Here is a 15,294-nt window from a genome sequence, read left to right as displayed (position 1 = left end):
GTGCAACCTGCTTAGACTGACAGACTGCTTAGACTGACAAAGAGGAGGTGAGCATGGTTAGCAGTGCCCTTGTACGGAGGATCTGGAAGGAAACTGAATCATGAGAGGCAAAGCTGGAAGAGCAGCTCTGGAGCCATCTTATCTCTCTCTCCTCCTCCCCTTCCCTACATGATGTCACTGCATACCACCGAGCTTCTCCGTGCTCTGTCCAGTCTGATTCAGGAAGGGGAGGGCTGGGTAAGGAGCAGGGAGAAAGAAGGAGGGATTCTTTCAGTCTGTCCCCAGGGAGATGATGCCTCTTCCCTACTGATCTCAGCCTTAAGTGACTTCTGAATTTTTCTCTGCTGAGATCACATTCAGTCCCTCAAAAAGCTCTCTCTTGCACTGCATAGAAAAGTAATTAGGATGCCATGTAGTAGTTGGCTCCAATGTGTTTAAAGGAGTCTAGGGAGAGACTCAGCTCATCTAGTGAGGGTAGGTTGGAGAAGCTCAAGTTGTGTCATTAGCCTCATGCTTTTCTTCTTCATAATCAGTGATTGGCAGGGGGCAAGCGGGACATGTGTAAAGGAAAAAGCTATCTTTGTAAATGCATCATGGTAATGTTAACAAGGTAACAGGAACACTAGAAAGCCATTGGAGAGGAAAACCCATTCCACTGAAGACTGTAAATGCCTCTAAGCTCCATACTTCTGCCCAGCCAAGCAAGGGAGAATAGAGAAGCCACCCAAAGAAGATAGAGAATAGAAAAAGAAAAAAAAAAAAAAGGAGGTGGTAAGGAGGAATTTCCCAGACTTTTTAGATATATGTCAGAATAGGAGAGATGGATATAATCACAAGATTCCTCCACTCCTTCTTGGGTAATTTCATTCAACACTGACAGCAACTGCTGGCTCAACCTGATCCTCATTTTAAGTAAACAATACAAATAAGAGTCCTCACCTAGACATCTACTCTCCATCCACTGAGTTCCAACCCTCTTTGTAGGTTGCTGTACACATGTATCACTTATATTTATTCAGCAACTGAGTGGAGCACTTTACAGTATATGACGCATATTCTTGAATCATTAGTTAACCCACCTGATTGTCAGCAAAATCTTGTAAGACAGTTAATCATTTTTGTTGCTAATTCAGAACTCTGTTTCACACAATGTTATATGGCCTTTACCTAATACAATGCCTAGTCTATAAAGATTGCACATAGTAGAAACCCAATAATTACTTGTTAAATGAAGGAATTTCTATCTTGTTACCACAGAATTGAAAAAGTAGTTATAGCCTGGGATATTGGAGCCTGACACCTGATGGCTGGTGCCAGGTGAACACTTTATCCCTCATGGACTTTCTCCTGAAGTTGGCAATGAAGAAACCCATCTTTCTCTCTTCCTTGGAGAAAATGATTGTCAGTAGTGAGAAGCCACAGGACAGCAAAAATGACAAATCTGTTTGGCTCATCCTTGCTCCCTGGTTTCTTGTTAATCAACAGAGAGATCAAACCCTTTCCAGAGGACAGGAAGGTGAGTCTGGCCAATACACTGAAGTCAGTAAACAGCAGCAGAAATCTTAGCAAAGCTGTACATATCTGGTTATTAGAGATAACTCTTAGACACAGAAAGACCTCCAGAGGTCATTGAGTGCAGCCCATTACCAAAGCAGCAGTCCCTTTATAGCAGCAGGCTTCATGAACTGACCACTCTTTATGTGCAGGCAGTGTGCCAAGCACATTACATGCCTCAGCTCTTTTTATCCTGGCAGTTAGTCTATGATGCAGGTCTTATGAAACTCATTTTACAGAAGAGGAAACTGAGACTCGGATGGTTAAGTAATTCCCTGGTGGGGAGTAGAATATTATGTGATACTGTTAGTCCAGGCAGTGTGCCAGGCTTTGAAGCAATGAAAGTTGGGTTAAAATGTCAGCCATACAGCTTCTCATTATGTCATCTACTGTAATGTTACCTACCTCATAGTGTCGCTGTAAAATGAAAATGAGATGAAATCTCTAATGGATTTTCACAAATATATTAGCTCTGTTTCAAAAAGTAAGAAGGATTAACAAGGAAAATTTTAGTAGGAGGCATTTCAAGTGAAAATAACAGTTGAGAGAGAAGGTGGGTTAAGATGGTTTTGAGGGTAGTGGGAGCCCATCAAACACTGGGGCTTAGAAGATTATGAAGTATCTTCTATGAAAGTAAGGAAACTGAACCTTTTTAAAACAGATTTATTTTATTTATTTGAAAGACAGAGTTACAGAGAGAGGTAGAGAGAGAGAGAGAGAGAGATGTCTTCCATCCACTGGTTCACTCCTCAGATGGCCGCAACAGCTGGAGCTATGCTAATCTGAAGCCAGGAACTTCTTCCAGGTCTCCCACTTGGGTGCAGGGGCCCAAGGACTTGGGCCATCTTCTACTGTTTTCCCAGGCTATAGCAGAGAGCTTGATCGGAAATGGAGAAGCTAGGACTAGAATTGGTGCCCATATGGGATGCCAGTGCTTCAGACCAGGGCTTTAACCCACTGTGCCACAGCACTGGCCCCTAGGAAACTGAACTTTGTACTGAGATAGTTGGAGAGCTACTGAAGATTTTCTGGCAAATAAGTGGCATAGATTTGTCTTTTAGAAAAATCACTGTTCCAAGACAGATAGATATCATCAATCTATCTATTCATCTACCTATCCATCTATCCACTGATCCATCCACCAATTCATCCATTCATCCATCCATGCATTCAAAGGCTATTTATTGAATTGCAGATCTGTGTCCACAGTTGAGCCAATTCCCTAGGAAACAGGTTCCCAGACATGGTCTCAGATCTCATGAAGCATTTAGTTTTATATGATCAGCAAGCAGATAGTTTTATATGTGTGCAGAAATAGATTTAGACATTCTTATGTTAATCTAATTTACATTTATGAAGATCTATATGGACAGCTATCATGTATCTACATGTGTATACATTGCAGTTATTGACTTGAATATGGTTCTGAAATTTTGTGCCAAGCTTTTTTCCATATAAATGTTTCAGCACACCTGAAGTATTCTGGGCAGGAAAATGGAGAAGACACTCATACAAATAAAAGAAAATGAAAACAGCTAGTGTCATGTGGTAATCTCTCATAGAAAACCCAACAATTGAAATATAATATATGCTTGTATACATGTTCTAAACTGGGGTTTGAGGTGGTCGGATTCAGCTATCTAACCTGGATTACGCTATACTCATAATCCAGGTTATAATCCTTTGAAATCTCATTTTTGCTCAACAGATAAGAGCATACTGCTTCATGTGAGCAAAGGCAAGGAGTTCTTTTTTGAAATCAAGTTAATGAAACATAGTGGATGTCCAATAAACATGCGTTAAATGAAGAATATTCTATCTTGTAAATATGGAGTTGCAAAAAGAAGTTATGGCTCCATGGAAGAACAGGCTAGGAAGGATAATGTTTCTAGTGTTCATTTTGTGGATTAGATGCCATCTTTAGAGAGGTTGAGCACCTTGGGCAAGGGCACAGAGTCAACTGATGGCAGTTCTGGGATGGAGGTCCAATTGTACTCATCTGCCCCACCCCACACTGTGCTCTTTCCCCAACCCCACAGACACGTCTGGCATCGCTCATGAAGTTGGGAGTTTTATGTTAGTTTGGGAAGTCCAACAACTTAAACACACAAAGATAAATAGGATGAAAATGAGTTGAGAAATAAATTTCAGAGTTTGGTTCATGGAAAAGTTTATTTCTTCAAGGATATTAAAAGGGTCTGAGCCAAAAGGATCACAGAGTCTGTAATAGGATGCTCCAAAAAAAGAACAGTGTCTTTTCCTGGCCTCTGTGTGCTCAGTTTACATAGGAGGGAAACCCGGGGTGGGTGGATATCCTTGGCATGCCTGAGTCATCCCAGAGTATGGGCTCAGTGACTCTCATTGAACTCCATACTGCATATTGTACTTTAAGAGGGTCAGGGACAAATCAGGAACAGACTTCACCAACTGGCATTGGGATAGACGAAGGTATTGGGAAATGTCTGGAAATTAGGTCATTCAAACAAATGACAGAACAAACCAAGAAGATTTTAGCCAGAGAATTCTCAAGCAGAAGTCCTACCTTCCTCTACCTTCCAAATGTAACTCAGATCTACCAAGTCCCCTCCCTTCTTCTTACTCTGATCTCACCCAGGCCACCACCATCCTTCACCTGGATTATGGCAACAGTTACCTGGCTGCTGCTTTTCCATTAGTATCCACCTGCCCAATCTCTTTTCTACAGAAAAGTTCATGTAATCTCTATAACAACCACATCTTATCATATACCATACCCCCACCAAGCACATGACGTCTTCCCACTACATTCAGCATAAATCCAAATCCACACTCACCTGGTCATTATCCACCTCACCTGTCCAACCTTTGCCACTTCCATCTTCATGTTCTAAACCCATTTAAACTTGTACAACATTATTGAGTAGTTTATGCTTAGTGAAGCTGTATCTACTGGTAGTTAATATACTGTACCCCAATTGTTACAATATGTGAATTGTAAACTAAATATGTAAATTGCAACCACAACTAAAACAAAGAAATTTTAAACTTCAAGAATAAGTAAGAGTGTGATCTGTTAGCTACCAGAGCATTAACATCACACGTCATACACCCAATGGGAAACTCCACTGTACTCTCAGGAGAGAATGAGGGGGAAAAGGGCAAATGATCTCACATTATGAGGCTACCTCAAAAAGTTCATGGAAAACTTGAATTAAAAGATACATTTATGCTGGTACAAAAATTTTAGAAATTACATTTGAGGGGTTTTCAAAAAGGTTTTTGAAAATTTGTATTGTGAAAATACTATGCAGAGATTTCAAAATTTGGGGCACCCAAATAAACTTATCTTTGCTTTTTAAAATTTTTTATTTACTTACTTGAGAGAGAGGGAGAAAATGAATGAATGTCTCTCTTATCTGCAGGTTCACTCTCCAAATGTTTTAAACATTCAGGGCTGAACCAGGTTGAAACTGGGACCTCAAAATTCAATTCAGGTCTTCCACATGAGCCATCACCTGCTGCCTCCCAGGGTTTGTATTAGCCGGAAGTTAAGATTAGTAGCAGAGCCAGGGACCAAACCCAGGAACTCCAGTACAGGATATGGGCATCCCAAGTGGTGTCTTAACAACATCCTCCCCATAAACTAATCATTTAAAAATAATTTATTTGAAAGGGAGAGAGAGAGAAGAAGGAGAGATCTCCCATCCACTGGTTTACTCCCCAAATGGCCACAATATTTAAGACTGTATCTGACCCAGGCTGAAGCCAGGAACCAGAAACTCCATCCTGGTCTCCTACATTGGTGGCAAGGGCTCAGACATGAGGGCTATCATCCACTGACTTCTCAGGCATAGGGAGCTGGATAGAAGCAGAATAGTTGGGGCTTGAAATCTTGGTGTGCTGTAATCAATATGGCATGTTGGAATTGTAGGCAATGGCTTAACCTGCTGTGCCACAATGCTGGTCCCTAAACTTATTTTTTAATTCTGTTTTCCACTAACAATTGAAGTATCCACTTAATATTATGAAAATTATTTTGACATTAAGGATAGGTTGAAAAACCCTCAAGAAGCCCCATTATTTTCTGGATCATAATTAGAAAGCCACTGCTGTAAACATATTAAAGTCTTCTCACATTCTGAAAAGCACCTTGCTCACTGATGTTGAGACATTTTGTGGGAAGCCAGAGTCTGCAGTTAGGAGAGGGATCCTTTTTCTACTGATCCCCAACACACTATACTTCTATTCAATTGTGTCTCTTCATACTGAAAGACAACTGTTCATTTATTTATCCACAAGGGCCTACCAGATGGCCTTGCATCTCCAGGAAAGTGCCCAGCACATAGTCCCTACAGGGGGTCACAGATGAGATGAGCTTACTCTATTTAAGTGTGCAAGGTGTTGTCAGGTGGAAGAGACAGATTTCTTTTATGAAAACTGAAAGCAGATCCAGTTTGGGTGGAAAAATTATGATTGCAAACCTCAGGAAGAACTTTCTAAACAATGGCGATGGAACAGGGTGCCAGGACACCTCAGTGAGGAAGTGCATAGAGGGGATTCCTGCCCTGGGTGTGACCTGGGGCTGCCTGACCCTAGGCATTCCTTCCAAGTCTGACAGCCTGTGATCCTGTGAGGCCGAATTGAGGGTTTCTCCCAGACATCCCTCTCGCTTTACATTCCAGATGGATTTGTTTAGAGTTCCCAAGTTTGACTCTCATTTTTATTTTAAGCTACGTTAGAAAATAAAGTACAGTACTATCATTTTTCAAATTCACTTTCCCCTCTGATCTCTCTTCCTTACTTTAGTCTATCTCTGGCCTTTTTCTCTCTAACCTTCTTTCTAAAAATATAGAGGATAGCAGAGTTCACTCTGATGCTCAGTGAGGGGACTGATTCCACTCTCTCCAGTTAGCTAGTGTAACAGTGTCCTCATCCAGTGACTGTGGGCATGAGCAGACCTGCACAGGAGAAAAAGCACTGGGCAAGGGCACAGTATACGTGTATGTCTCCTAGGGCCAGTGGAGAGAGGATGAAAGACAAGGCTTAGGGTGCTTGTTCATCTGGCTTCAGGACCAACTGATAAAGTACAACAATAAGCATTTAGCAAAAGGTGATCTCTTAATTGCTACAGAAAACAATAATGCTGCAGGAAGCACAGGATTGTTGGCTTCTTGGGGGCGCTGGTAGACACCCTCTAGACAGAGAAAGGTATGATTGTGGATAGAGTCCACAAAATGACTACTGTGAGGTGCTTTCCTCAAGTGTCTTGCAGGTAAATGGATATTAAAAAGGAACATGCATGGAAGAAATGAAAGGATTAGTGTGATACATATGAGTGCCGTGGATAGGCTCAGGAATAACTAAAGAAGAATCAAAGACTACTGATGGTTTGGAGATTCAAGTTGCCTAAGTGGACTCTAGCTGTGGTCTGGAGGTTACATGCACCCTTACACACTGTGTCCTTACCAGGAGAGGCTTTGGGTACTTAATGGATATTAGTTGCCTTTCTTTGTGTGGGAGTAACATGCCCAGCACAGTGCAATTGCTGAAAACAAATCTTTCAAATGACTGCGCGAACATTATCCTTCCAGAGTACTCTTTAGATCAATGGAGGTGGTATGTGGGAAAGACAAGTAAACATCATAAAACTCCAGAGACACTGAAAGAGTGGTTCCTCTGCACATGCAACCTGGGAAAGTGCTTCCAGAAGACCAGCTTACCTTCTGCTTCCCGAGGGCTCCAGTGTCCCGAGGGGCCACAGGGCATTGGGGAGGAGGCGTTGAAAGCATACTGCACCAAGATTCTCCCTTCCAGGCACAGGTCACATGCTGATCCCAATTCTCTAGGAGGCCAAGGAAAGAGGGAACACGCACCGACTTAGGAACAGTTGAATGAGCAACTGACAGGAGTAGGCACTGGCATCTGCTACAGTGGCCCATCTCCTCCCTCCACATGCCAAGCCTTCTGAAACACGTCTGTAGGTGAAATTCTTCCCCGTTGCTCAGCAAGGACATGGCCCATGCCTAAGCACCTTTTGCTCTGATGGTACACATTTCTCTGATTTCAAGCAGCACGGGAACAACAGGTCAAAGACTTACCACGTGCAATAGTTTAAATTTCACCACACATGAAAAATTCCACTAAGTGGTTGTGAACAAACTGTTTACCCCATTTTATCTTCTCCTTTAGCAATATTGATCAGATGGATACTAAGAGCTGGGTGCCATTCTGTATCCTAGGCATTGACTATGAAGAAGGCACATCTCTTTCATCTGAAAATGAGTGGGCTGGATTAGATGATGCCTAAGGAACCACCCAGTCCTGACATTCTGGGGATAGATGAGTCAGTCCTTAATTTTAACAGTCAAAAGCAGTTTCCTTACCATGCCATCTAATTCATTTTAGCAGCTTTCCAAGGGGTTAGCCAATCCCTCAATGGGGCCAGCCCCAGAAGCGGAATATTATGATGGCTTCCCCTTCTGTCTTGTGTATCTGGATTCAATCTCCCCTTGGCCATAACAGCATCTGGGATCCTACTTGTTCTCTGGATTTGGCATCTGCTTAGGAGGCAGTTGTGGGTAAGGGAGAGTGATGAGTCCTTTTCTCCTGTACTAATGTGGAACCCCAAACTCTGCAAATCTGAGCAATCTTTGCAGGAGGACTGGAAAATTAATCATGGGAAGGTGTCAAGAAAGGTCCCAATCCCAAACCATGATTTCACAAGAATGTAATGACCCTGTTGAAACATTATGAATGATTCCTAGAAGAATCTATATGCTTTGGCTATCTGAAGGCAGAGGACTCCAATCTCAAATCTCAGGAGTCTATCCTTAAAGGGGAGCTTTCTTATGCCTCTGAGCTCACATGGTCAGGATAAGCATGCTCATAAGCATGCCTACTATCAAAATATGCTGATATGTCCCACTCTCCTTCCGCACAGCTGCAGGAAATGATCAAACCTCTGTCTGAATAGGCCATGCCCTGCTGACCTGCTGTAGTGGCTCTAGCCCCTAATGTCCTGTGACATGGCATTCACAGGACTTGTAAAGTATCCCTCTTGTCATGCCAGTTTTGGTTCTCTTCACTCTGGGCTATATCTAATGATTGTGGTGTGTTATGTTAACCTCATCTTCCACAATTTTCACCTGTTTGATGTTTCTCATCCTTCCAGGTACATTTTGGAAATTATTTCCTCTACAAAGACTCTTTTCTGTACACAGGTGAGTTTCTGTCCACAGATTGTGAGATTTTTAAAGACAATGTCCGTGTCTTATGATGCTTTCTTTTCTCTTAGGGTCCAACACATACCCTGTTTCATAGTGTTGGTCAGTATCTATCACTGGATGAATGGATGGATAGATGGTTGATTAGGTGGGTGGACAATGAATGAATAACTGTCACTCAGACACATTGGTAATATCCATGACTAACCTAGTCCAGACCTTTTAATTGCAGATTTTGCATCATTAGCCTTATCATTGTAAATGTGAAAGCATACACATATAAAAATTTGCAAGAGCACTAACACTCAATGGTATGAGAATAATTAAACTGCTTCCTGGAGTGGTAAGCAGTTATCACAAAAAATAATAATAAACATTATACAACTTCATGGAAAAAATGTAAGCTATAACATTGTTTAAAAAGTAATATTAAACACTGAGTATATAACAATATCTCAATGTTGACCAAATAACTTTAGTGATGAAATATTATTGGCAATGATTTCTGAGAGGTGGAACCTTTGGTAATTGATTTTACTCTCTATGTTTACTTTTTCTGGTTTTCTGAATTTTCTACATATTTTAAATAAATATGAGTTACTACTGAAGTTATTAATAATTACACAAATATTCTTGTAGGTAGGTCATCCTGGACAGAAAGAGATTTCCTTAGCACTGCTGTTGTGGGAAGAGATCTTTTCCAAAGAACACAATCCCAGAACTGCAGCTCTGAGCCTCATGACCAGCTTTGTAATAACAATGAGATTACAACTGTCACGATGGATTTAGGAACCACACTGACCTTAATAGCCACAGTGTAATTCTTTATGCTTCCTTTCAATGTTTTGTTTTGAGTGACAAGACATGAAGTCACCTGAGCTTCACAAAACTCCTGACATTTTTAGTAAATACTTCATTAATGAGCAAATAAATAATCCCAGTAAATACTTTGATGAATGGACAAATCTTTATCCACTTGACAGCAAATGTGTTGTATGTTATACATCCTGGGAATGTACAATATGTGTTTCCTACCTTCGGTATTTATTTCATTTTCATGGGCACTTGTATGTAACACACATACACACGCACACAATGAAATCATAGACACACAGAATTCTAATGCTAGGAGAGATTATCTTTCTTACTCAGTTTAAAATTTGAAGTCTGCACTGTCCAATATGGTAGCTTTCATCCATATGTAACTATTTAAATGTAAAATAATTAGAATTAAATAAACTTAAACATTTGGTTCCTAACACATATCACATATGTTGTCTCTTTTTAAGTGCTCTGCAGCCACAGTTGGCAAGTGGCTACCATCTTGGACAGTACAGATATAGGATATTTCTACTGTTGAGAAAATCCAATTGGACAGTGCTGCTAAGGCATCCACTGTGCAGCATATATTACCTTCTGTCCTATGCAAATAGAATAGTATATGTACCATCTTTAAGAGAATTGAGAAAACAGTCACTCAAATCATTTTCAGTGTTCTGGAATTTGGAAAAGGGACTTTGGTTGAAAAAGTTTTGGAAAATTGAGGTCCAAGAGAAAGAGGGAATTGATAAGGTCACAAAGATTTCAGACCCAGGTCTTGGTTCACAGTCCAATACTCTTGACAATAATACTCCATAGCTACTTGTTCAGATAACTGAAACCATCCAGTCAACACATGTTTGCAAGGCTGATAAAAATAAAGAAGTTAGAAAAACCAGGGGTGGCCTTGAATTATTTATTCAGTTGCCCATGTGTGAAGATACAGGCTGTGGGAGGATCTGAATATGTTTTTTTAAGGGAAACCCTTGTATTCTCTTAGACCACAGATGTGAGAACAGCAGGAGGACATGAGCATGGCCAGGGGCAAGATGTTGGCATTGATGGATGTAGTGGAAAACACTAGAGGTTTTTCAGGGAAAGGGAATTTTCAAGTAGCTATAAAGCTCTGGAAAACATTGCAAAAATGGGAGAGAATATTTCGTGAACATATAGCCTGTGTGCTTGGCTTATTACAGATGTTATTTTGTTGAATTCCCCACAAACCCAGTGGGGCATAATTAACACCTTTACATGAAAGAAGACTTAGAGGGTCAGAAAGGTGAGATGGCTGGGCTAAGATCCCATCAACTCAAGTTATAAAACTGAGAATGGAAAATGGATGTCCAACATCAAAGCTTGCACACGTTATATTAAGCCAATTTGCAGGAATATAAAATCCATGTGCGTGGAAGAGTGATATACATAAAATGTTGCTCTATTTCTTTACAACAGTTTATTGAACTTGTGCACTGGCTTCCTCTAGTTATAGACTATGGTCTATATAGCTGTTAACCCTAATTAGACATGTTTCAAAAATGTCAGTTTTAATTTAACATATGATAACTCCATTATGAAATCTTAGACTGAACAGAATAGCTATTGTATGAGCCTAAAGTACTAACTGACTATAAGTTATTAAAAACATATTGATTGAAGCTGAGAGCACTATGTAATAGAGACATATCTCATTACACAACAATTAACCCTCCAATAGGTTTCCAACAATCAGATGGTATCTATTTAATGGACAATAACTGCTTTATGAAATACAAATTGAATACATACACAGGAAGCTTCATTTTAAAAACTTCCATTTTTAAGTGGAATTGAGGCCAAGGCTTGACCAAAAGTCTGATACTTCTCATCACCACAGAAAAAATAAATAAACCCACAGGCTGCTGGAAAGCCTGCTCTGAAGTGTCACATGAGGTTTCCCAAACTGAGCTCTGAGCTCACAGTGAGGGTGGCTTGGGCAGGGGAGGGGAGTTTCTACAGAGAGACTCAGGAGTGCATTTCCTCCTCAGTGACCAGGTTGATCCAGATGCCAGATGGAGGTTCTAGATTCTAGGACCGAGGGTAATGTGGAAAATTAGAGTCCAGATTTAAGGTGAAACCATGATCTACTATGCTTTATGAAAATTTAAAATTTTTCATTTTTAATGGAATACAATATTTTTATGTATTTATGGGATACATTGTGACATTTTGATACATGATTGCAATGTGAAAGGATTAAATCCAGCTAATTAACAAATTTGTCACCTCTCATACTTATTTTTGTTGTGATGAAACATTTAAAATCTACTTCCTAAGCAATTTGGAACTATATGATACACTATTTTTATTTTTTAAAGTTTATTTATTTGAAAGAGTTACAGAAAGAGTGTCTTGGTTTTCCATGCCTGAAATACTCAGGGAGAGAGAGAGTGAGCGAGAATGGTCTTCCATGTGCTTGTTCGCTCTCCAAATGGCTGCAACAGCCGGAACTATGCCAGGCTGAAGACCAGAGCCTGGAGCCTCTTCCAGGTCTCCCATGTCAATGCAGGGACCCAAGCACTTGGAGCATCTTCTGCTGCTTTCCCAGGCACATTAGCAGGGAGCTGGACTGCAAAGGGTGCAGCCAGGTCTTGAACTGGCACCCATATGGGACACTGACATGGCAGGGGGTGGCTTTACCAACTACACCACCGTGGCAGTCTCTCATTATAATTTGTTATACTGACCTTCTATTCAATAGATCACTAAAGCTTATACTCCCTGTCTAAATGAGACTTTCTATTCTTAGATTAACATCTTGCCTTTTGCCATCTACCTCCCTCAGCCTCTTGTAGCTCTCATTTTACCCACTATTCCAATGATTTAACTACTCTGGACTTCATATATGAAAGAGATCATGTGATATTTTTCTTTCTGTGCCTAGCTGATTTAATTTAGCAGTGTTCTCTGGGTTCACTCATTTGGTTTCAAACAAGAGGATTTCCCCTTTTTATAAGGCCAAATAGTATTCCATTGTGTGTATATATCACACTGTCCTCATCCATTCATCTGGTGGTTAGATACCTAGGTATTTTCTACATCTTACCTGCTGTGAACAAATCCACAGTGAACATGGGAGTGAAGATGTCTCTTTGGCATGCAATTTCAATTCCTTTGGATATATACATAAAAGTGAACTCTCTGGATCATATAGTAAGTCTAGTTTTAGTTTTCTGAGGGCTCTCCATACTGTTTTCCATGCTGGCTTTATTAATTGACATTTCCACCAACAGTGCACCACTGTTCCCTTTTGCTCCTCATCCTCGTCAACACTTATCTTTATCCTTTTGATAATGTTCATTCTAGCAAGTGTGAAGTAACATCTCAATGTGGTTTTCATTTGCATTTTCATGATAATTAGTGATGTTGAACTTTTTTTTATATACTTGTTGGCCTTTCTCTGTCCTTAATGTGTTGTACTATGCAAATTAACAGTAAAACTAGTATTCAAACAATACTTTATACTTTTTATGTCTGTGTGGGTGCAATCTTTTGAAATCTTTACTTAGTATATACTAAGTTGATCTTCTGTATATAAAGATAATTAAAAACGAACCTTAATGAAAAATGGGGAGGGAGAAGGAATAGGATATGGGATGCTTGGCCTGTGGGAGGGTGGTTATGGGGGAAAAACCGCTATAATCCAAAAGTTGTACTTTCGAAATTTATATTTATTAAATAAAAGTTTTCTAAAAAAAAAGAAGTGTCTGTTTTTGTCCTCTGTCTAAATGTTTTAACACATACACACTAATACGGTCACACACACACACACACTTGTAATTAGAGCTCCTTGTCATCTTTTTGTGGCACTTTTGGGAGGAGGTGTAACACCTCCCTTGTAACTCTAGTTCTGGAACAGCTTAATGAAAGCATGTGAGATTCTGAGACCAGACATTCCTGAATATCAGTTGGAGCCTAGCCTCTACCACTTTCTTTGGGCTTTGGGTCAAATCTCTTAGCCACTTTCAGCTCCACTTTCCTCCTTTTCTGGAAGATGAGGGAGGCAATCCCTTTTTGACAGGGTTAGTGAAAAGATTAAACAAGGCTCTGCACATTTACACAATTCATCCACATAGCAAGCACTTGATCCACAGCAGCAACCACAAGAGAGTACCACTAATTAGTTATTAGCATGGTTTTTATTTTCAACGTCATCAATGTTCTGTCACTGTTACTGAATGAAATGTCCCCATGAAAGGCTAGACTGGTCTTTCCTGAATTATATCAAAGCTCCACAATAGATGTAGACACCTTGTTCTTTCTTCATGATCCCCTGAAAGTTTGAGTTCCCTGAGGAGTCTTCTTGCTGAAAGGTCCCATAAAAGATCATGTAATTCAGGTTTCCACCTTTAAGCCACTGTGGTATCATTAAATTTACTTTTCAGGGGAGAAGAATAAGACACAGGGAGGGAAAGCAAGCTGCCTGAGGTAATATAACTAATTAGTGACAGGCAGGGGAGCAGAATTGAGGTACCTTGTGCTTTAGTTATCATTCCCTTGTCTTCTACCTTCAATTCTACAAAGAAACACTAGGCACAGTCATGACTGTGATTATATATTGTATATATGAGGATGCTTCAAACATGTATGGAAAAAAATGGAAGTAAAAATTGTATTTTGGTGTAAAAATTTTTTGGAAAGCTATGAATACTTTTCTATAGTACTCATTTCTCATCAAGTTTTTGAAGAACTCTGATGTGCATGTATTTCAAAATTTAGCACACTAAAATAAACTTATTATTAAATGCATTTCCTATAAGCCTTTGAAGTATCCTTATATATGTGTATGCATCTACAAGTATAGAACTATATGCACATGTATACCTTTACATAAATAATCTTAATTATATACAAAAAAATAGGAAGGTTGCTGCTCACTAACCAGAGACAATTTCAACTTCTGAGCTCTTAAAGATGAGAACAGTACCTCCATTCCATTTCAGCAATTTCTAGTAATAGAGTTTCCAAATTTCTAATAAAAAAGCAAATCTAAACATCCAATCATTAAAAATATGTATCAATCATTATTCATTTGTAATTGGCAAACATTCATTTAGTCCCTGCATCAATATTTGCAAGGTTCCTATATATACAAGCTACTGTGCTGAGTGATAAGAACAAGAACTGAGCAAGAACAAGAAACACTGCATAAACCCTTTCCAAGGTTGCTTCCCGGCCAAGTTTCCCTCTTGTTGGCAGGAGAGAAAGGGACGGAATCAACACTTCATAGGACACACTCACCTTTCAAAGAAGCGGCCGTCGATGGGTGGGAACCACTCCAGCGTCACAGAGTCTGTAGTGTGGCCCACAACCTGGGGTGCAAGGGCAACAGGCGCCGGCTTCCTGGAGGGCTGCCAGCCCTGGTACACCAGGTCCAAGTAGCAGTGCATTCTGGCGACTTGATTGGGCGTGAAGGAGTCCGTACAGTCGTCATCTGCAAGCAGGCAGAGGGAGAGATAAGCAAGGAGCTCGTGCTCGGGCGGGCATGTGAGAGAATGATGACGTCTTCCAACAGCTGAGCACCAGCACCTCAGCCCTTCCTTGCCAACCCAAGGCTGCCTGTTCCAGTGCTCAGGAGTTAATGGTCTGTGAACAAATTAGTGTAGTCATCACTTGTGGAGACAGGTGAGAGGAGACAGGAGGAAGGAGAGGGTGCATAGAACTGGAAAATTATGCCTGAGAC

At 40.3% G+C, this 15,294-nt stretch overlaps 1 protein-coding gene across 1 annotated transcript in view; it reads right to left on the bottom strand.

Moving 5' to 3' along the window:
- Positions 1 to 15,294, bottom strand: part of PAPPA (pappalysin 1) — a 265,699-nt gene that overhangs the window by 174,432 nt on the left and 75,973 nt on the right. Inside the window, exons 5-6 of the mRNA XM_051855823.2 lie at positions 14,853 to 15,045; positions 7,254 to 7,375 (exon numbers count right to left, since the gene is read on the bottom strand). Coding sequence (XP_051711783.2) covers positions 7,254 to 7,375; positions 14,853 to 15,045 — 315 coding nt within the window. The remainder of the gene's footprint in view (positions 1 to 7,253; positions 7,376 to 14,852; positions 15,046 to 15,294) is intronic.

Source organism: Oryctolagus cuniculus, chromosome 1 (assembly GCF_964237555.1).
Source record: "Oryctolagus cuniculus chromosome 1, mOryCun1.1, whole genome shotgun sequence".
NCBI lineage: Eukaryota > Metazoa > Chordata > Mammalia > Lagomorpha > Leporidae > Oryctolagus > Oryctolagus cuniculus.
The sequence above is the reverse complement of the archived record's forward strand: the minus strand, read 5'-3'. Positions and strand labels throughout refer to the sequence as shown.